Source organism: Sminthopsis crassicaudata, chromosome 4 (assembly GCF_048593235.1).
Source record: "Sminthopsis crassicaudata isolate SCR6 chromosome 4, ASM4859323v1, whole genome shotgun sequence".
Taxonomy (NCBI): domain Eukaryota; kingdom Metazoa; phylum Chordata; class Mammalia; order Dasyuromorphia; family Dasyuridae; genus Sminthopsis; species Sminthopsis crassicaudata.
Window position 1 is genome coordinate 62,610,764 of NC_133620.1, and position 23,607 is coordinate 62,634,370.

General features: G+C 39.8%; 2 protein-coding genes across 3 annotated transcripts; one reads left to right on the forward strand and one right to left on the reverse strand.

Annotated features, from left to right (window-relative positions):
* The first annotated feature begins 889 nt into the window (after positions 1-889).
* On the forward strand, positions 890-15,344 carry CACYBP (calcyclin binding protein). Its single transcript, XM_074308416.1, has 6 exons — positions 890-3,006; positions 8,593-8,812; positions 11,058-11,154; positions 11,461-11,560; positions 14,183-14,277; positions 14,856-15,344. Exons 1-6 carry the CDS (start codon positions 2,986-2,988, stop codon positions 15,010-15,012), a joined length of 690 nt encoding a protein of 229 aa, XP_074164517.1. The 5' UTR covers positions 890-2,985; the 3' UTR covers positions 15,013-15,344.
* A 1,850-nt stretch (positions 15,345-17,194) lies between these two features.
* MRPS14 (mitochondrial ribosomal protein S14) lies at positions 17,195-21,367 on the reverse strand. Of its 2 annotated transcripts, none has more exons than XM_074308417.1 (3): positions 21,228-21,367; positions 19,335-19,493; positions 17,195-17,630 (listed from the first exon to the last, which is right to left on the reverse strand). In XM_074308417.1, exons 1-3 carry the CDS (start codon positions 21,270-21,272, stop codon positions 17,448-17,450), a joined length of 387 nt encoding a protein of 128 aa, XP_074164518.1. In that variant the 5' UTR covers positions 21,273-21,367; the 3' UTR covers positions 17,195-17,447. The 2 variants fall into 2 exon arrangements, with proteins under 2 accessions (XP_074164518.1, XP_074164520.1); XM_074308419.1 differs by lacking the exon at positions 21,228-21,367 and adding an exon at positions 20,908-21,164.
* Positions 21,368-23,607: the final 2,240 nt, after the last annotated feature.

Genomic DNA, 23,607 nt, shown 5'->3' on the forward strand with positions numbered 1-23,607 from the left:
TGGGAAGGTAAGGGAAAGAATGGAGAATGATGTCAAAGCTGCAAAATGGGGTGCTACATTTGACAAAAACGGGAAGTGTAGAGGAACATATATTCAAGACAGAAACTAATGGCAATATTCTAAAGATAATTTTGGAAATAATGAATTTACGTTACCTATAGGATATGATGACCAACAGGCATCTGGTAATATGAAACTGAAGTTCAGGAGGTAAGACTGGGTCTGGACACATAGGCTGGATTATCATCTAGTTAATTGAAGTTTCATGAAGAAATCACCACGAAAAAATGATGCAGAGAAAATGAGATGCCTGGGACATCCATGATTAGCACACATTTACCCTTTGTCCAGGGGATACAATTTGGATGATGATCCAGCAACTGAGTGAAAAGGGGGAGTGGTCTGAACAGGCGGGAGAAACAAAATTACCCAGGAAGAAATCAAATGCTCTGAGAGGTGAGGGAGGAAGAGCCCAGAGACGGCCCTTTACTTACTGTTGTGAAATGAGGTTGGAACCTAGATTGTGAAGCGGCTGTTTCCACTGCCAAGTCTAATCCAGCCTCTAGTTCTGAGGGATAGTCAATTACCGTAAACCCCCTTCCAGGTCTTTGTCTCTACTTTCCCCACTCCAATCCATTCTCCCACAAAAGCTTTCACTGGCTCCCTCCTCGGTTACTACAGTTCACACCTTTCTGCCTGCATTCAAGGCCCTTTACAATCTGACATCATGCTGTCTTTCCTGCTCTCTCATATTTCTCAGCTCGTGCTCTACACTCTGGGACTTTCTGGGCTTTTACCTTGGGCCCAAGCGCAGACTGTCTCCTATTCTTACTGCTGAAATCTGGTGAGGTGTTTTCTCAAAGAACTCGCGACTCAAGCCTTCGCCAAATCAAATCTAAGCATTTTATTGAGATTTCCACACTTAGCATGCAGGCTAGACTCCTTAAAGAAATCAGCAATCTAGCAAAGAACGAGGATTTCTATAAATTATATTTACATTCTAAAATAAGGAGATTTTGAGGTTAAAGGAGTTTGCTAACATGGGGGGGGGTCCTAAAGCCTTGATGAAACTGCATGTGATTACTCAATGCATATAGAAAAGCACGCAGGGCTGTGCAGTGTAGTTACATTGAGCCTGACTCCTCCTAAGTCCACCCAAAGGAAAGCAAAGAGCTCGAAGATGCCCGGCTGGGAAAAGTGCTGGGCCAAAATCCTGCTGCGCGGCCTCCGGTGCTACTTTCTTTACATCTGCAGTGAGATTACATCTTGCCCGCTTGTTGCCATAGTGATTTGTGTGCGGTTGGGGCTGGCGGGATGGCTTCACTACCTCCGCTTCTGTTGTTTGGCCCTTTAAAACATCTGCTCTGCCCCGTCCTTCGGGAGACACTTCTGGATTCTTTCACACTTATCACCTACCCCCCCAAGTGGTTTTCCTCCATCTAATCTCACTCCCCCCCACGCCCATTCTCCACAGGAGTGTCGGACCTCTCTACAGCAGGTCTCACGGCTCCATCCCTCTGCTCCGGAGGGCCTTGCCACTTTTAGAGCCAGAAAGCCCAGTTCGGTTCCCACCTCTGGGGCTGACGCCGGCAGCAAGGGCCCGGCACGTGACTGCCTCGGTCCCGGAAGGGGTGCCCAGGCACCGACTGTCCCCCGGCACGCACCGTCTCAGAACTGGATGCCTTTAAGGCTCATTCCAAGGAAGCGGAATGGGGCAGAACTACTGGTTCAAGGTTACAGGCATTAAATGTAACTAAGATGTAACAGCATCGCTCTCCCTTGCACCAAACTGATGTGGTAATCCCACAATTCCCTGCGGGCCTCGGGAATGGCCTGGGGGAGGGGGGAAGCCCCTGGGACTTGCGGCCCGACTTCCCTCCGAAATCACCCCGGCCGGCTTTGGTCGGGACGTCTCCACGGATTAGCTTATTGTCTAGAGGAAGAAAGGACTTGCGGGCGGGTCTCACCTTTGTGTTGGCAGCCCCAAACCCTAGAGGGGAGCCTGCCACAAGGAGTGGGCGCTTAATAAACGCTGGTTCCTCTCAGTCCCCACCCCACCGTAAGGTGCCAGAGAAGCGGGCCCGGGGACAGGCATAAGAGCATATGTAAGGGGGAGGCAGCCAGGTCCAGCAGGCGGCAACTCTTTTCCCCCCCCTCCAAAAGGTGCTCCTCCTCCCCCGTGGAGGTCAAGGCCCCGCCCGTCCCCCAAATTGGCTGTGACGTCACCGCGGGGGTGATGTAACGAAAGCTCAAACAGTAATGACCCCCACAGGCATCCGCTTTAAATCAAACTCTTCTCCCTCTGCTGGCCCTGTCCGCACCGGGGTTCACAAACTTCGAAATTTTTATCTTAAGCAAGATGGCAGGGCCCCGGGACAGCCCAGCCAATTAAAAGAAGCAAAATCGCTAACGCAACGAGCCCAGCCACGGATCAACCACGATCGGGAACTCCTTCCGGTCATAGGGTGAGCTGCGGCTGCGCAAGCAAAGACGGGACAGGGAGGTAGCGGCTGCCAAGGATGTGTTCTTTTCCTCCAAAGGCCGGGCAGCTCCCGAAGGCCTGCGCACGACGCTGGCGCGTGCGCGAAAGACTGGGCGGGGCATAGGATTTGGCGGAGGCTCCACGTGGGTGCCTCACGAAGGTTCCAGAGACACCTCGCGCTAGAGGAAGGGAGGGGCAATGCGAAGGGGGCGCGGCTCGGGAAGCAGGCCGGGTCGCACCCGGCCTCTCTTTGCGCAGGCGGCCTAAAGAACGACTCTCTCCAGACTGATCCTCGCGCAGGCGTCCTAGAAGGCACACCGCGAACGTCCGATCCGTGCGCAGGCGGCGCTGTGAGCAGTAGCTCGTGCCAGTCGGGTCTGCGCACTGGTGGCGGCGGCGGCGAAAGTAGCAACCCTCTGAGCCAAGTCCTTGCGGTGCGGGATCCCCAGGCTTCCCTTCTGTGTGACCGCAGTTTGCGTTGCTCCTGGCGGTGGCGGCAAGCCATGGCGGCAGCTCTGGAGGAGGTAAGGCCCCGGACCCTGCGGCCTTCCCGCCCTTGCGATCCTCTAGCCGCTCGAGCATCCTCTGCAGCACTGCTCGGGCCGTGCGGCTGCCCCGGCACCCTCTTCTTGCACAGCCCCTTCTCCCGCCGGCTTCCGGTTTGTAGTGGTGCGGCCCTAGAAGCCTCGGCTCCTGCGGGAAAGTTCCTTGCGGACTCGGGGAGCTGGGCGAGACATAAGCGGGATAGCGGGCGACTGGTGGCGGGTTCGGGGGACGCCTAAAGTCACCCCAGCTCGTGCCGACCCTAGGGAAATAGCAGATCGCTCCCGGCCCTCGGCGCGTTTCCTTTACCCACGTGACAGGGCAGCGTGCAACTTCGGAGTGACGGGGTTGGGGGGAGGAAGCATTTCGGCTGGGTGGGCCGAGGGCCTCTCACCCGCCCGGGTGACTCCCGAAAGTTAATTTTGGGCAGAGCGGGTGGGAGAAGGTGCTGGATGCAGGCGTCTGGCGGGTGTTTGCAAAGTAAACGGGACGAGGAAATGACCTTGCTCCCGGCGCTGGTGTTTTCTGTCTGTGGTGGGCGAGGGTCCGGAACATTCTACATCTTGTTCCTCGTCATCCCCACTAGGGACTAATCGGGGAAAAAGAGTGTCGGTACCCAAAGCGCTTAGCAGCAGTGCTCAGTATCCTAGAGATACACTAGGAAGAAATAGGTTTTTCCTTCCGCCTCTGAACTTAAAGTGTGTTTTAGGCCTAAGACGTGCACTTATTTGGCTCTCCGGTTTTAAACTTAAGTTTGCAAATTGTAGGACCGGGGAGAGGTTTCTAGTGAATTACGTTTCTATGTGTACGTCAGCCCTCGGAGAAAGGGTTACCCCCAGAGACGTAGCCGTCCCTTTCTGCTCCGAATACAAAGAACTATCCTAGTACCGAGACCGAGTTTCTGGGTCCTGCTCTGCCGCTGACTAATTACGTGATCTTGGGTGAGTGACTGAGCCTTACAGGCTTCGGTTTTGTCTGTGGAAGGGAGTGGTTCGGCTAGGATTATTTCTAGGAGTGTTAATAATGCAGCTTTAGTGCTTAGAACTTTTTAAAAGTACGAAATGCGGTAGTGAATGGAAAGCAGGCATTCTTATTTTATAGATGAAGAAACAACAAATTGGAGATATCTACCTCGTGGTTTTAGGCAACTTTTTTTTTTTAATGTTTATTAGGGGTAATCTCGATGGGGCAGTGGATAAAATGGGAGCCTGGAGTCAAGAAAGATATCTTCCTAAATTTAAATTTGGCTTGAGACTATATGGCCTCAGTTTCCATATCTGTAAAATGAGCTGGAGAAGGAAATGGCAAACCACTTAAGTTTTTTGCTAAAAAAATCCCAAACGGGGTCATAAAGGACTGAGAAGCAGCCACAATTTGAGTAGAGATTTTTTTTAGATGTGAGTTAGTAATCTTCTATCAGGCAATTTGGAAATACATTTTTAATGAGATGCATAACTACAAAATTGGAAATGGGACAAATGACAAAGAATACATTAAAGGGCTGTTGTCCGTTCTTCTGGATTTGTGCTGCTATGATTCTTGGAATATGATCAAAATTGTTAGTCAGCCAAAGGTCAGTACAGGAAGGAATATCGCTTATAGTTTGCAACATTTTACCAGTAAAAAGTTGTACAAAAATGAAGTTGATAAGCGATAACTCCATTAAAGTGTCAAGAGTTATGAGAGATGTGATTGATATGTGAGGATGACTTTTAAAGGATATGGGAAAGAAATAACATACAGAAATAAAATTGTTCCTGTCTTAAAGGAAGTTACATTCTAATAAGAGAGGGCATATTCACATAGATATTTACATCAAGTCTATACCAAAGAAACGAAAGCAGTTTGGGGACGGAGGGCGCACTATCAGAAACTAGGAAATGCGAACCGGAGGAGATGATGGCACTTGAGCTGAGTCTTGAAGGAAACCAATAGTCCCAACAGGTCAGAATGGGGAGGGAGGGAATTCTAGCATGGGGTGTAGGCAAGACAAAGCCAAGGAGCGGAGATTGAAGGTCCTATGTACTAAATAAATAGTAAGGAGGCTAGTATATACATAGACTGGACCAGAGGGTTTGAGGACAGGTAAGTAAAATGTATAAAGTCTAAAGAATTAGGAAGGAGCAACTTTTGAGAAGTTTAAATGCCAATAACCTGGTGATTTGCACTTTACTTGTTTAATATTATTTTGGAAGAGGAGTGAATTTAGGGAAATTCCTCCGTCCCCAAACTGCTTTCGATTCTTTGGTATAGACTTGATGTAAATATCTATGTGAATATGCCCTCTCTTATTAGAATGTAACTTCCTTTAAGACAGGAACAATTTTATTTCTGTATGTCTTTCCCATATCCTTTAAAAGTCATCCTCACATATCAATCACATCTCTCATAACTCTTGACACTTTAATGGAGTTATCGCTTATCAACTTCATTTTTGTACAACTTTTTACTGGTAAAATGTTGCAAACTATAAGCAATATTCCTTCCTGTACTGACATTTTTGATATGTGGAGTTGAAAATGTCTATAAAGAATATATAGTTGAAAATATCCATTAGGAAGCAGGCAGTGCAGGACTAGAATTAAGGAAAGACACTGGGGAGGGAGGTAGATCTGGGAGTCATCTGCGTAAATATAATAATTTACACAACTCTGATGAAGGCAGATCAAATGACCAAAATAGACAAAAGGTCCCAAAATGGAACTTTATAGGGACATAGCAGTGATGAATACTGATTCTGAAATAATTGAGGCCAATTTATCCTTCTTTTTCTGTCCTCTTCCATTTCCTATCACTTACCTTTTGCCACCATCTTTACCCCATTTTACATTGACGTAGCTCTTTTCCTTGCCAAGGCAAGCACTTCTACATGCACGAGTTGTCCTATTCCTTCTTTAACAGATTGAACCCTTTCTCAACTGTTTAGTTGTCCTTTTCCCTTCCCTGTTATCTACTAGTGCTTCCTAGTAACTGCAAACATGAACATGCCTGAGTCCCTGCCATTATCCCTCCCCACCTGCAGACTGTGGCCGATCTCTTCCCTTTTGCAGCCAAGCTCCCAAAGAAGACTTTGTCTACAATCTGTGTTTCCATTGCTTTTTTTTTTCTTTCTCAACCCTGTAGTTAGACTTCTAACTAAATTCACCAGAAACTAATCTTTCCAGAATCTGAGGACTCTTCCCACCACTCATCCTTCTTGTTCTCTTCAGCCTTTGACACTGTTGATGATCATCTTGACTTTTTTTTTCTAAGCTGTGTTGACCCTCTTCTGCCTTTCTTCCCTCTCTCTTCTTCTTCTTCATGTAGGCCTCTCCTGATAATTATGGAACTCTTGATTCTCCTTCCTCTGTACTATTTTATTGACTAATTGGTGGTTAATAGTCTAAAAACTTTTTATAATCAATGATTTTTTTTTTTTTAATCAGTCTGTCTGAATTTTATTTAAAAGAATTGATAAATAAATTTTTGGGTTGATTCTTGCTGATTTTTTTTTTTCTGGTAAAATGTTTCAATACATTACATATTCCCAGTTTTACTTTTCCATAAAAATGTTAGGATAGAAATGGAGGCTTTGAACTAAAATGTCTTTTTCTGATTTATATCAAATTAAATATGAAAACCACTATGAACAATGCATTTATGAAGCTAAATTAGAAAAGGCAACTTTATAAATTTCTTTGCTGGGTATTGAATTTTTTTTTAATGTTCTAAATAAGGTGTTTTTATTTTTAATAATCATGATTAAAGTGTCACTCTGCTTGAGAACTGTATTAGCAGTTATCCATATACAAATTATTCACTATCGGATAACCTTTTTTTTTTTTTAAGCCATTTAAACCCATTAAAGTACTTGTTCTACTTTCATCAGGGTAGAATTTTAAAATAAACAGATAGCTTGTACATAGGCTTTTGTATGTTTGTGTGAAAGAAAACAACATATAGGTATTTTTAAATTTTTATCTTTTTCTTTTTTAAAGATGGCTTATGATGATCAGCTATCAATTATTCAGAAAGGTGATTTGAGTGGGTGGGGATCATTTGCAGTTGTTTTCCCTTCTCCCATTTAGCCTTTGCCATCTTCCCCTCCTCCTCAACTCCTCAATTTTTTTTGCCCTTTGAATCCAAGGCTGAACTACAAAGGAATTAGGATGGCAAAGATAATTAGGTTTCTGGGAGTTTCCATAAAATACAGGATGAACAATAATTTTTAAATCATTTCTGCATGTTACCCCAGACAAAAATTTGAGTGTGTTGACAATTAAGAAATCGTCCGAGTTCATTTTGTAGAAAAATAACTAGAAATAAAGAAATATTAGATAAATCTGCTTTAACATAAAAAAAATAAATGTTTGTTCCATGAGCAGCAATACCCTATGTGTGATCTGAACATTAGTAGATATGCCATTACTGTTGAAGCCACCATTACATCATTAAGTTACAAAGATCAGCACTGATAACACATTAAGTGCACTCAGAGAAATCATAGATTTGCTGATACCACAGGGATGACAGTGTAAATATAATCTCCCAATAATTTGGTAGACAGTATAGCATCATAATCATAAAAGTTGTGTGAAATGTGGGCTGTGGATATGTATTCCCACTTCATAGGGTCATAGATCTAGAGCTAAACAGGAACCTTGGCCCATCTAGTTTAACTTTGCAGTTTTGAGGGAGGTTACGGGTTTTCAATCATAGTAAAGCTTCAGAAAGAAAATAATCGTTGTTTTAAGATGTTTTAGGCAGAGTAGTAGATTTCTCTGATTCTTCCCAACTCTAATTATAGAGCTCTTTTTTCATTATGTAATGAATAAAACATTACAAAATATCCAGTGAAACATGTCAAGTTGGTTAAAGAATTCAAAATTGACTTTTAATTTGCGATAACTTTAAGGGGGGGAAGTCTCCCCCCCCCCCAATTTTTTTTTTTTTTTTTTTTTTTTCAATAGGAAGAGCAGAAAAGCTAATTAGAATTTAGAGTCCTTAAGAGAGGTCAAGGCATAGTTCCTAGACCAGTAAGGCACATTAGTTCTATTATATGTTGCCTTTAGGTGTCACTTTTAAGGTGTGGCCTTGCTAAGCTACAGAACATTAGGACAGCCTGAATAGCTAGGTGTCATTGCATGAGAGTAATTGATCCTAAGAAAGTTCAGCCTGGAGAAGAGAAAGCATGATAACTATAAGTATTTGTAAGTGATGTCACTGTGAAAGTGACAAAATTTATTCTGCTAGGTCCCACCTTGCGGGGAAGGGGGAGGATTAGAAACAATTGGTGGAATTTTTGTGTGTGTTTAAAGGCAAATTTTGACTGGATAAAAAGGGAAAACTTATCTAAAAGTGGCATGATCTGTCTCAGGTGAGCTGCTTTCCTTTCACAGGAAGGTTTTAAGCAAAATCTGTTTTTGTGAGTCATATGTTGAGATGCCTCTACCAAGGCAAAATAACATTGAATAGAACTTTTATTTCTATTTCTATTTCCATTTCAGCAATTAGAAAACAAGTTGAGTATCATAGATGGATCTTGCTCCTTTAGGTCATAGTAAACATATTTTGTTGACTTTAAACAGCTACGCAAAGATCTGGAAGAAGTAAAGGAGTTGCTGGGAAAGGCCACTAGGAAAAGAGTTCGTGATGTCCTAACAGCAGAGAAGTCCAAGTTAGAAGCAGAAATCAAGCACAAGACAAAGCAGAAGGGACAGGAGAAAGGAGAAACTATTGATAATGAGAAACCAGCAGCTGTGGTTGCCCCCATTTCAGTTGGGTACACAGTGAAAATCAACAATTATGGTATGGCTACTTCTCCCACATTCAGCTCTTTTGCTTATTTGTGAATTCACCACATATTAATTTCTTTGTTTTCATTTTTATTGTAAATGGTAAAAAGAAAGAGAGTCTCACAATTCTTGTTTTCTCTGAGGAATTGTTTTTCAGTAATATAGCTGAAAAACAATGCTGCATACAAAAGGCCTATGCAAGAGAATGAGATTGTTTAAATTAAGGACAAGTGCAAGAACGGGAGGAGCAATGAGGAGAAAGATTGGTATCTACTATATCCAAAGTAATGTTTTCTAGTTTTTCTTTGTCCTTTGCTACACCAACCAGAAAAGTTACCTGAGACAAAGAATCTATCTCTACAGCAGAATCACTGGTTTTGGAGTGGATATTAAATATGACAAAATGAAGCTCAAAGGGTTGAAAATGTTTTGTGAATGTGTTTAGTTGAAAGAATTCTGAAAGCTGTATAGCTTGGAAAAGAGAGAAAAATTAATAGGGGGAATGTTTTCTTCTGCAAATATTTGAAGACTTGTCCTGTGGCAGAAAGTCTATTTGGCTTTAGAGAGCAGATCTAGAAATAGAGATAGATTTTAATTCATTTGAAAGAACTTCTAAGTAGAATTTTGAAGGTTTTTTTTTTTGTTTGTTTGTTTTTTGTTTTTAAGATAGAATGGACTGCATTAGGAAGTAGTGAATATATGCTGTAGCTAATTAGTAGAGTTTGGTGGATAACAGGTTTTTAATCCATTAACTTTAGTTTTAATTTTTTTTTTTTTTTGATGTTTCAGTATAATTGGATTTCTTTGTAATCCTATTTCTTATTTTATGCATTTAAAAACTTTATTCTGAGGTGTCCATGGGCTTCTCCAGACTGACAAAGGGGTCCATTTCGCAAAAAAGGTTAAGGAAGCTTGGACTCCATTCCTAGTTCCTGATTTCCAGTTGAGTGTTCTTTCTACCTTCCTGCATTATTCTTATTTAAAATTTGGCTCAACATCTTCTTTGTTAGAAGTCTCCCCTGGTTAATATTCATTTACATAACATCAACATTTCTACTCCATCCTGATAATTAAACCATGCCTTTTTATGTGTATGTTAATATTGATTCATTAAATTTAAAGCAGTGTGGGGAAAGGAATACAAGATTTTCTTTAAAAAAAAATTTTTTTTTTTTTTAAATCTGGTTAGTCAACAAACATTAAGTGCCTATCTACTATTAGCTAAGCAGTATAGGGATACAAAGAAAAGCTAAAGACCAATGAGGCATATAATGTTTGTTAATACCTGAATAAGTAGGATTTTAAGATAAATAAAGGGAATTTACTAATGTCTTTGAAGATTGGGAAACTGAGTGATGTAATAATAGGCCTATCTGGATTGGGTCCAGTTTGCCCTCAATTCAGAGTCCACCTCTGCTGATTAGTGTACATCTTGAGCAAGATTTATTGTCCTCATTTTGCTTATCTACAATATGGAAGGGTTTAGATGGGAGTATCTCTAAGGTACCTTGCTGGTTCTAAATCCCTTGATAATTGGTCTATGAGGCACAAGACTTGAGCTCAAGCCCTGATTTTTCTGCTTTATATTCATGTGACACAAGGGATTTGTGAACAATGTGATTGATTATAAGGTAACTGAATGAAGAACTGGACATTTAAAGAAGCATAAAGAAATAGAAAAGTGCTGTGAAACCAAAAGTTTTTAAATGCCAGGTGGTGGAACTGAGTAGACCACTAGAATAATTGTGGAAGAGAAGGTACATGGCCAGAATATATTCAGCATTCACATTTATAAAAGATTCTGAAGTCTTTTCTAGTTTTTTGCTTAATTCTAGATTTTGTTTTTGTGATTGAAGGGATTATATTATGGCGTCAGCACAGCAATGTGGGATATACACACATACACACACACACACATAAATATATATATATATATATATATATATATATATAACAGAATTAAGTTTGAATTATTGCAGTTTAGCTTACTAGGTAAAATCATGTAAGTTCACCAACCTTGAGTTTTACCATCTGTTAAATGGAGGATTACCTTCTGTACTGCATTCTTGTGAGAAATGATTTTCAACTAATAAGGTATTTTACAAATGTTTACTGTATTCATAAGAAGCACTGCCATTATTACATTCCCTCCATTTTCTATTTTTATTGCCAAGTAATATTATGGGCCATAGCTACCTATTGTATTATGGAGCACTTTCAGATAATTGTCTGGCTGATTTACTTTTCTGTGTGTGTAGGATGGGATCAATCAGATAAATATGTGAAAATCTACATCACTTTAAATGGTGTTCAGCAAGTTCCCCCTGAGAATGTACAGGTGCAGTTCAAGGAAAGGTAAGTATACAATATAATTTGTAATACATTACCTTGGCTCATTGACTGTTTTGTTAGTCATAAAATTTTCTGTGGGCAACCTTCAAATCTATTTAATCTTATAATCAATTTCCCCATTCTATCACTGAAAAAAAAAAAAACAAAAAACTGTCTTTATATTTATTCACCAAATTCTGCAAGAAGCAAGCAGAATTATATGTTCCTTAAAAGAAAACCCTAATTTCTCAGACTTTTTGACATCTTAACAGCTTAAGAATCTCAAAAAATCAAGAAGATAATGCATCTGTCATTTTATTTACTTTAAAGGTCATTTGAAGTTCTTGTAAAGAATCTTAATGGGAAAAATTACTCTATGACTGTCAACAATCTTTTGAAGCCCATCTCTATAGAAGGTAGTTTAAGAAAGGTGAGTCTTCTTTTTCCTTGTTTTTATTAAACATATTGTCTGATTGCATTGTATATTGTAGCCTGATTAACTCAGACCCTGCTAATTGAAAATTCAGAAGTTGGGCTGAAGTTGACTTTTTTATTAACTATGAGGAAGTGATTGATATATCATGGAAATAATGAAAATCTATTTGGAACATAAAAAAAATACAAAGGGGAACAATGGTGGCAATTTATGGCCAGGCGTGTGATAGCACAAGCCTATAATCCTGATACAAAGGACAATGGGTTTAAGTTGATAGATTCCTTAAATTTGAAAATTCTGAGCTACTGGGGTGTTAAGGACTATGCCTAAATATTAGGGGGCAGGTCAGTTCTCCAGAAACCCCCACAGCCATGAATCATAACACACTTTGAAGGAATTGCAAATCAGTCTTTACTGACACAAATGTTGCTTTATGACTTAGGAATGAAATAAATCAGAGGGAAGAGGAGAGAGGTCAGAGAATGCAACTGCCTCTCAGTCTCCTTGAATTGATGTCCTCTCACATGGAGGGGATCTATTTTGCTGGTCAGAAGTATCCCCAGCAGCTACTAGCAGGTTGCTCCTGTAACACTGGGGTATCAGCACAGTCTGGCATTAATATAGTGATTACCTTGAAAATGGGGAACCACCAGGTAAATTGGCCCACATTGGAAATAGAAGTGGTCACAGCTTCTGTGAATCAGCAGTGGGGTCAGACCCCAGAGTGGCCACTTGCACGTCCAACTCAGTCTCAAGAGAAATATTTAGATTAAGATATTAATAAAGCCAACCTTTTAAGGCTCTTTTCTACCAGGAAGTTTAATAAATACTAAAAAAGAAAATTAGGGAAAAAAATTTCTATAATCTATATTCATCACTAATATAAAGTTAGCCTCATATTATTTCTAATTAGCATCATATACTGGAACTATATTTATTTACCATTCTGTAATTCTTTCTAAGAGATAAAATTGGGCAATTGGCACAAGATTACACAGTTTTGCGGACTCCTGATTTCTGCTGTTGGCATTGTTTAGTTAGTAGGGGGACTTTTTCGTCCCATCTGTGTTTTTTCAGTGGTTGAAATTTAAAAATACAAATGACCTTTGAAAATAAAGCACTAATCTCAATTGTTTCCAGAGAGGTTCAAAGCTTTCAATAAAGTTTAATTGGTAGAAAAGTGAGATTAATGAGCAATAAATCAAATCATAAAATTGTTCATAGTGAGATAAATGTATAGTAATAGGTGATAAAAGTAATGATGCCAATATCATTTCCTTGGAAGCTCAACAGATAGAAAAAAGTCCTCACAATAAGTAGACTAAGCTTCTTAGTTGCATTCAGCAAACATTTGATCTCCGTGGAGAGCCATAGCAACAAAAGTTCAAAATAAATTCTTGTTCACAAAATGTTATAAAGGGAGGTGTAGTGTAAAATAAAGAACAGTGTGTTAGCACAAATCATTGGGAAAAAAGAAGGGGGAAAATGAGTCTGTAAAAAGATTGATGAAAAACATCAATGAATTATTGTCCCAAGAGCATTTCTAGATGAGACCAGAACACAGGCCTGCCACTATTTCTAAAATGATATAAATGATGGTGGTAGAATTGACATATTTAAACTTTAAAGTGTCCACAAAAGAAATCTGTGGGCAGGGAAACATTTTTAAAAGCATTGAGGGGATTAGCTAGGGAACTGAAAGAGGTTAAGCTGAAACATACAAAGAAATACAGAAATATCTATGGAGGATTTCTGAGAAGTACATGGATAAGAAATATAAGGATTGGAATCACAGAATTTTATCATCGGAGGGGAATGCTGAGGTCATCCAGAAAAATCTCCATCTTAGCAGGAGTCTTTTTGTCTCCAACATGTGATAATCATAATACCTCACCATGACAAGAAAACTATTTAAACAACTGGGATAGCCTAGCTTTATTCACTTTCTGAACAGCTCTAGTAGGAATCTTTTTCTTTATATCAAGTCAAAATCTGCTTCCTGTTTGTGTTTTCTGTGATCACATAAATACAAATCTATACCCTTTTACATGACAACCCTTCACTTTACCAACAATAGCACCCTCTGGAAAAATTTTAGAATTAGAATTAACTTTGTTGGTCACCTAGGCCAACTTGGTTATTTACAAACAGAAAACTGAAATATCCCCCTCTCCAAATAAAATGAGTCATCCAAGCAACTGTGATAGTAAATGGCAGAATTGGGATTTTCACAATAAAATGATGGTCCCTTGGGTATTAGGGCATTTTATATCTTCAAAACACATTCATTGGTCTTTAAAGCAACTTTAAAGCAATTTATGTTAATAAACATAAATGTTACAAATTGTTACAGTTCTTGTTATGGTGTGTGTGGCACATTAGGAAAATTACTAGACAAAAATCAGAAAATAAAGCTGGGGTCCTGGGCACTGCTCATTGTCCCTCTGGAAAGTCAGGCTACTTTTCTGAGCTTACCTTAGAGTAGTGTTCTAGGAGTCAGATGAGATAATGCAATTAATTATTTGTTTTGGATTGGAAAAGTTAATAAGTATTTAAAGTATACTCAGGGAAAATCTGTCACATCTTAAGTTTGTATTTTTTCACTGGCTCTTCTAGATCAAGACTGATACAGTTCTTGTGTTATGCAAAAAGAAGCAGGAACAGAAATGGGATTACCTGACCCAGGTGGAGAAAGAATGCAAAGAGAAGGAGTGAGTCTTTTTTCTTTATATTTCTAAGAATTGTCACTTACATTATTGTAGACATTTAAGCTTTTACAGACTGATTTTTGTTTCCTATTTTTGAGGTAACCTGACATGAAAGGAGTAAAGATCAAGGTGTTCTTTAAGTTTTGCTGCTTCTCTATTATCACAGCAGATCCTAAGGAAAGCAAGTGGCTAAGAATTAGCTTGTCACATTGTTAAGTCTAGTGATAATTATATAGGGGTGTGTGTGTGGATGGGTAAGGGAAAGAGAATATGTATTAGATTTTTAATATATCATGCTCTTGAGCTAAGCTAGCTAGCACCTCCTTTCTGCCAACCAGTTTGTGAATTGATGGCAAGTTTCTATGAAGCATCTAGTCAAGAGTTAGGGAAGAGAGGCTTAAGTTAACTAAGCTTGTTCTCTTAAAGTACTGTGTTTTTTAACTGGCTGTTCGAAGTGGCACAAATTATATGTACAACATAGAAAACACTTATTTACTTTATTTACCTATGGCCTGATTTACTGTTTATTAACTGCAGAGAAGCTTTATTGTAAAGCTTTAATGTTTTCTTTCTCTCTACAGAAAATCTTCCTTCGATAATGACACAGATCCTAGTGAGGGGTTGATGAATGTTTTGAAGAAAATTTATGAAGATGGTGATGATGAGATGAAGAGAACTATTAATAAAGCCTGGGTAGAATCAAGGGAGAAACAAGCCAAAGGAGAAAGCGAATTTTGAGACAAAAGTTCTTTCAGCCACCAATGTGGAAATATCCTTCCCAATAAGGAACTGTCGCTGAGCTGCACAGATGCATTTGACAAGTATATTGTTTACACAGCCTTCTTCCAAGCAAAGACCCTGAACTCTTTCCATTTCATGCTGGAGGATTTATTTAAAATAAAACATGCTTATTTTAAAAACACTTCTTTCAAGGAAAGTTGCCTTAGTGCCCTGTTTATTTTGTGTGCAAGGAAAAGGGTCGTTTCCTCACTTCAAGTCTTGCTAATTAAAAAGCTATGTATTCATTATCTCTGCTGTTCATCTGCACAATTAAAGGGATTGAACCTACATTCAAAGTATTCTTGCTTTTCCTTCAAGATTGGCATGGACATTTATTCTTGAGTCCTTCAACTTGGTACTTTGGAAGCAGCAGGTATAAAATGAGTTATGAGCTTGGGTTAAGAAATTATGGTATAAAGTTGACCCTTGCTTCTTAAGAAACAGGTAGGGGAAAATGAATGTTCAGTTATTGTTATGATGGGTATAAAGAGCACTTGATTTGAATTTTAAAATTTAACTTAATAATCAGGTGTCATCAACAAGGCATGTTTATAGATATTAAATTACTTTAGAATATACAAAAAATTCACAACTGAGCAAATGAGCCTATAATGGTGAAAACTAATCTCAAGTTTCTCCTGAATTTAACAGTTAATAACAGTAATAAAATAAAGAAAAGAAAAAATAACTAGCAATCTGTCTTGTTTGGGGTTTGGGCTTTTCTTTTTTTTTTTTTTTTTTTTCATTTATTAAGTGCTAGAGATTATTTACAGAAGAGGAATATAACAGTAAAAGTTGTATTTAATTCTTTAGGACAATATTAGAAATTTCATGTAAAAGTTTCCTTAAGTTATAAATGGAAAGAAGGAAAGTAATTTCCCTTGGGACAAAAAATTTAAATTCCTAAAATAGCAGTAAAAATACTAAGAACCTCTATCCCAATCTCTGCTTGTTAAAACTTAACTAAAACTGGATTAAATTGGGGTAATTCAGAAATGCTATTTAAATACAGTTCATATTCATTAAATACTTTTGACAGCAATTCTTTGAGCTAGATAATCGGACAAATGTTATCCTCAATTCTACATATGAAAAAATTCCCAATCCACTCAGCCTCCTCTCCTCTCTGCAGCCTTTGATGCTGTGGCTTAGGTTCTTCTTGATCTCTGCCTTATTGTCCTTGCTCTCTTGGTTCTCTATCCATCTGATCCTTGGCCAGCTAGCCATAGAAGGCTTTGGAATTCCAAAACTTGAGTTAAATCCCATCTCAGACACTTCAAGGCTGGGTGGCCCTGGGCAAGTCCGTTGGCCTCTTCTTATCCCTTTGCCCTCCTCCTCCTTCCCTCCCTTTCCTTGGCCAACCTTCATCCCAGCCTACCCCCAGCACTGTTCTGGGCCTTCTCTTCCTCCAAATGCTTGCTTTGGGATCTCATGAATTTCCATGGATTCAACTTTCTTCTCCATGTAGGTGATTTTCAGATTTATTTTTTTTAGCCCCAACCTCCAACTGCCTATAAGAAGGTAAGCTGGCTATCTCATGGACCAAGTCTTAAACAGGTTCAGACCTTCATTATCTTTTTCTCCACAAAGCTTTCTCCTGCCAAGGGCACCATCCTCCCTCAGGTACCCAGGCTTGAGACCTAGGGTTTTATCTTCAACCCTGCCCCCTGTACCAACCTGTCATTTCTATTTTCTCTTTGCTCTGATCCTTGTGACTTAAAAGTACAGACGGCTCCTTGCTTCAGGATTGCCCTCCTTCCTGTCCTCCCTCGGCCTGTCCTGGGGCCCATGCTCTCTTCCTCCTTCTTCTGGCTTCTGTGACTAAATCCCACCTTCAGAAGCAACCTTTCCAGACCTTGCCTTTTCTGGGAGTACCTCCAGCTAATCCCCTGGTCTGTATTTAGTTTTTCTGTTGTCTCCCTCACTGAAGGACCTCTCCCTACTGCCCTTTTCTGCATCCCCAGCATTAAGGCGACGCCTGGCAATGAATGTTTGTGGACCTGACTTGACTCCAGCTTCATGGGACCCACCCTAGCTTGTGCTCCATTAATAATTCAGGCACCTTCCCCTCCACTTCAAGCAGCAAGGTTTTAGTCTACTTTTGCTTTAAATCAAGCAGAAATAACATAAAACACAATTCTTCACATCAATTTTTTTTTCTTTACCAGAAATAACAAGTTCAATGACCAGAAAGCAATTCGGGCACAGACCAAGTCCTTCACAGATTTCTACAATAACAAGATTTTTCCCTACTAAAAAAATCTACTCTTAGTGGTTATCCTATGGGACTACAGCTTATTGCTTGTTTGTTCCCATGGGGATCACAATCCTTAACATCAATGCCAAACACTCAAGTACGGGTCATACTGCTGTGGCGGGGTGCCCAAGGCGATTCACCATATGGCTCTCTGGACCCCAGAAATCTGCCCGTGATCAGCCAGATGCCGGAAGACGATCCGGCTCAGTCTCCAGCGCTTCTTCACACCCCGAGGTCGAGATGTCATGACACAACGATTTCGTATTCTGACAGGACAGCTGTCTCTGGGAAGAGCAGCAATTTCTTGATCTGCTACTTCCTAGGGGGGAAAAGGCAGCATTATTGCATAGATCATCATTCATAATATCAGCAGTTTACGTGAATTCTCTGGCAGAGGTCAACAAACTCTTTCTTACGGCTTTTTAGGCATTGACTCCAATTCTCAAAGGATCTCAGAAATGAAAGGAACTTGGTTGTCACCTAGTCCAGTCAGCAAGAATCCCCTACTTCCGAAAAGGGGTCTTTTAGCCACTCTCCTGAGGCAATTCACTGCACTTATGAACAGTTCTAATTATGCAAAAGCTTTTCCTCACAATGAGTCTATACTTATCTCTGTAGCTTCTACATCTCACTGATGGGTTCAATATTTAGCCTTCCCAAGCTTGAACCAGGTGGCCTCTACATCTTGGTTTCACACATTGGAATCAAGAAAAAATGTAAATCTCTCTCCTTGAGGAGAGCTCTTTAAATATTTTAGAGACAGACATCCTCCCCTTTCTTACCCCCTATCTCCCTAGTCTTCTCAATTAAATATCTCTTCAGCTGACTTCCACAGCACTGTATCAAATTTCTGAATTGCCTTGCAGGCCCTCCTCTAGACATGTTTCTATCTGTCAGTGAATGGACTTTCTAAAAGTGAACAAAGCACTTCAGATGTGCTCCAACCAAGACAGTACAGTGCAGGACAGTATCACTCTTCAGTGCATACTAAGACAACATTTGGTTTTGTGGGTGTCACACTGGTGACTCAGAATGAGTTTGCAATCTACTAAAGCTGATTCTTTTCTCTTAAATTCAATATATTCAAAACTTAATTCTTTAACTTTCCCCTTCTCTCTTCTTATCTTTCCATCCTCCTCTTAGTCATCAGGGTTGGGACCTCAGCTTTATTCTCAGCTTCTATTTTTCACCTCCTGCATCCAATCTGTTGCTAACTTCTGTCATCTCTTCCTTTTTTTCTTCTGATTACTGATTACTTCATGCATGGACTATTGAAATAGTCTTTTGGCAATTGGTCTCCCTGCCTCAAGTCTCCCCCCATTACACATAGCCATCAAAGTGATTTCCCTAAAGTACAGGTCTGCCTATGGTACCTTACTCAATAAATTCCAGTGGCTCCCTATTACCTCCAAGATCACATGTAAAATTTTCCATTTGACTTTTAGAGTCTTTCATAATCCAGTCACTTCCTACACTTAGTCTTTGTACACCTTTTATGTACTCTATAATCCAATGAGCATCTCTACCTCCTGATTTCCATGATTTTCTTTCAATCATAGATAAAATCCCACCCTTGATTAAAACTTTTTACAAAAGTTTAAAACACAAAGCCTGTCCTCATATAATCTTTTTGAGGAGACACAAAAGTTGCGTCAAATCTTTAGAGAACAATAAAGGGCAAATCAAAGATCAGAGAGGAGATGACTGAGCCAAAGAAAAGGACATGGCTTTGAAAGGCAGGTAGGAACTGTCATGGATATTGCCAGGTTGACTTCCAGTGATAAACAAGAGGTCCTCAAGTGGGCCTTCCAGTTTAGCCCTCCAATTCTCTGATTGTTTTAGACTAGCCACGGAAGTGTCTTTCACAGCGCTTTGCACCTAATACATAGTTTATAAATACGTGTTGGATAAAATGTCACAATGATTAAGATAATATAACGGGTGAAGGGGCAGTTAAGTTTGAGGCCAGTTTTAAGAGAAATCGTTTGTATAATTTCTGAGATTTAAAAAAAAATAAACTAACTTGTAGATCTTTTGGTAATATAGTGTTCTTTCTGAGGGAGTTGATCCGAAGCCTTTCATCTGCAAATTCAAAAGCCATCTTTCTTCTCTTTACATCACGCACCATTCTCCAGTCCACATAGTAACTTCGTATCTGTCCTGTACCTGAAAAAGGAACCATCTAATGATGGTAAGAAAAAAACAGAGACAGTAAAACTGATGCTTTGTTCCTTGTCTTAATCCTCTATTCCTTTGACAGCTTTTGTGAAATGTCACTTAATTTCTAATTTGGTGTCTAAGTGTTTGTTCTGAAGAAAGCACCATACCAGGTATTAAGAGTAAAGAGAAAAATCAAACAATGTCTGCTCTCCTGAAGCAAGGGGACGTGCAAAGAGGATGTACAAGGGGAATGGGACATGGACTCCAAGAGCTGTGTAACCTCTTTTGTATACAAATTCCTCTGGTGATGGATGAAGCAATTCATTCATTCCACTCTCATCCTATGTGACTTTTCTCAATATTCTCCCAAAAGTTCCCAGTAAGTCCACCCAATATACTGGAAGTCTTACTCAATTTTTCCATCACTCTAGTTGACCACTTGTCTGTCATCCCTTGTTCTTGCCATATGAGCAACCCATGTTCTCTTCCTCATATATTTCCTTGAAGTCTTTTATTTAATATTTTTAACCAGTTGGTAGGTATATCAAGAACAGGGCTAGATACTGAGGATCCCAAAAAAACCCCATAAGCAATAACCACAAATTCTGGCCTTCTAGGAACTGACTTCCCACTGAAAGAAAATAACATGCACAGAGGCTAGGAAAGGCAAGAAAATTGAGGAGGGAAAGAATATAATAACTGAGAGGGTCAACAAAGGTTCTAAATAGGGATTTGTAGCTGAGCTGTCATTATTTAAAAAAAAAAAAAAAGCTAAGAATTTAGACTTTAAGAGGTAGAGAGAGATAAGGAGGGAATGTGTTCTAGCATTGGAAGCACTGGGAGAGAACACTGATTTAGGAGAAATATCAAGTGAGCCAGTTTGGCAAGAACACAAAATATGTGAAGGAAAGTCATGGGAAATGTTCCGTGACTGCAGTGTCCAAATGCCCATCTTGGCTGTTTGATATTAGGCAAATAATGTCCCTTCTCAGTTTCTTCATTTTTAAAACAAAGGGCTTAAAGTAGGCCTTGTAAGAGATCCCTCTCTTCCAGGTCCGTTTTCTGCAGCTTTGGCAACGGAGGGTTAGACTTAGAAGTCCGGGGTTTACTGCCTGCCTTGGACACCCCGCGGCCAGCCACATCAGCACTCCAAACTTCAGTTTCCTACCCCATAAAACGGGGAATACAGCACGCGCTTCCCGGGTGAAGTGAGGCTGTAATATTTGTCAATTACTCCGTAACCGCGGAGGCGGAGAGAAAGGTACACAAGTGGGGGAGGGGGACACAGGCCTGCGGAGGAGGGGTTATAAGCAAAGCGGATTCCTCCCAGAGCGTCCCCACTTCCAGGCACATAGAGCCAGGTAACGCCTCGGAGTGATCGGGCCCGAGTTCAAATATGCTCAGAGCCTGGGTACGTCGTTTACCCGTCCCCTCACCTGTAAAATGGAAGCCATAACAATGTCACTCACTACCTCCCCAGGCCGCTATTAGCAACAGAAAATGCGCTTTCAAGCCTTAAAAGCACCATCTAAATGCTAGTTATTAGCTTTTTTTTTGCTTTTGCTTTTTTTTAATCATCGACATCATTATTATCTGGGGCTGTTTGATCATTTGTCCAGTGACCTCGGAGGCTCTTCTGGCTCTCCATCTACACTCTCTGCGCTCACCCCTCGGCTCCCCCAAGGGGAGGCCTCCGGGCTGGTCAGTTTCGGGGTTCCGAGAGAGGCCAGGGGAGCCGACTACGCGCGCCACTGACCTGACGTACGGACCGCAGCAGAGAACCCAGCATGGAGGCCGCCATGTTGCCGGATGCGAGATTCAAAGAGTCGCAACTTTATTGACACAGAAGGAACTGGGAGGAAGGAAGGAGACGTGGGAGAGGCGGGACCTCGTGCCGGGACAGGGGGCGGAGGAGGTGAAACGGGAAAAAAGATGCGTGAGCAGTGAGCATGCGCTGAGAGGATAAGCAGCGAGGGTGCGCGGACTCGGCCCTGGCTCCGCCCTTGTGACGTCACGGCGCTTGTTCTTCCAAGTTTGTCTTACCTGGCTCCGCCCTCTCTACTGTAGAACCTGCGTTTGAAAAAGCGAAGTGCAGGGGCGAAAGTCAGTGACATTAAAGAAAATGAAAGGCACCCTTCGATCTTTTAGTTAATAAACATTTACAAAAGTGCACTCTATATGCAGACATTATATTAAGCGCTGGGGATTCGGAGAAAAGCAAAAACCCGGTGCTTGCTCTTAATGAGCTTGCGTTCTAATGGCAGAGACCAAGTGTAACTAATGACAAATAATTAAATAAATGGTGTTAAATAAAAAAAAAAATAGTAATAAGTTTTTTTTTAAATCATCATTATTTATTTTTTAATTAAATGTATCTAGTATTTAATTTTTCTCCGTAAAAATTAAATACTAGATATATAGAGAAAAATTAAATACTAGATACACTTAATTAATAAATACTAGATACATAGAGAAAAATTAAATACTAGATACATTTAATTAAAAAATACTAGATATATAGAGAAAAATTAAATACTAGATACATTTAATTAAAAAATACTAGATATATAGAGAAAAATTAAATACTAGATACACTTAATTAAATACTAGATATATAGAGAAAAATTAAATACTAGATACACTTAATTAATAAATACTAGATACATAGAGAAAAATTAAATACTAGATACACTTAATTAAAAATGCTAAATACATAGAGAAAAATTAAATATTAGATACACTTAATTAAAAAATACTAGATACATAGAGAAAAATTAAATACTAGATACATTTAATTAAAAATAAATAATGATGATGAAAAAGACTTATTACTATTTTTTTATTTAATACATAAATAAAAACAATTTTTAACATTTGTTTTTAATTTTTTTCTTTCTCAATTCTCTCCTCTCCCCACCTCAGTCCCATTGGAAAGACAAGCAGTTTCATATAGTATATAGAAGTGTCATCATGCAAAACACTTCCATAATACTTTGTGAAAGAAAGTACAGACAAACAAAAAACCTCAAGAAAAAATAAAGTAAAACATGTATGCTTCAATCTGTATTCAGTCAACATCAGGTCTTTCTCTGGGTATGGATAGTAACTTTTCATCTTAATCTTTCAGGCTTCTTTTGGATCATTATATTGCTGAGCATGACTGAGTAAATCACATCATCTCTTAATATCGCTGTTACTTTAAAACAATATATTTCACTTTGCATCAGCATATGTAAGTCTTTCTAGGCTTTTCTGAGAGCATCCTGATCATCATTTCTTATAGCACAATAGTATTCTATTATAATCACATGTCACAGTTTATTCAGCCATTTCCCAATTTCCCACTGCCAATGAGCATCCCTTCAATTTCCAGTTTGTTGAAGGAGATTACATTCTAATATCAAAAACCACGTATAAATTAATAATGCCAAATATGGCAGTAATTTTTCTGAACCTTAGTGTCTTTAAAATCAGAGTGGACTTCCAACCCTAACTCTATAATGCTGCCATTCTCTTCAGAAGAGTTGAGCCCTAGCCAGAAAGTTGTCAGTCTTTTTCCCTTCCCCTCTTCTCCCTGTCCTTTCTTACTTCCTCCTCATTTCTGTGTTACCTGCTCTTCTTGGACGAATTGATCTCTGCCCCTTTGTTCCCTCATTCCTCAGGTGGATGGATAGCATTTTCTTAACAGCTTTTGGTTTTAGAGAAGATATTCCAATAAGTAATTATGGTTATTTTTAATTGCTTTAAAATGGAAAGTATTAAATTATGACAATCAATTTCATATTAGTGCAGCCTAGACATCAGGGGTAGCAAAAATAGTCCAGATGGCAGGGCTTGAACCTACCATATGATGTCTATATCCATCAAAGCTGACACATACATACCCCCAATGTGCCTGGCTCTAACACTCCTTCCATATGTAGCTCCTCCCCGCTGACCAGCAGCTGTTTTCCAAGAGAGGACACAATGTTCCTGTCTTTCCTCTCCCACATAAGAGATGGATGTGGGTTTGGCCAAAAGTGAGAGATTCCTGGGACAGAGGAAGAGCCTTTGGGTGGTCCATATGTGTTCAGTGCACGTTATTTGTATGTGGGGCCAGATTGATGGTGGTAGTGACTGTGAGGAGAAAACTGCAC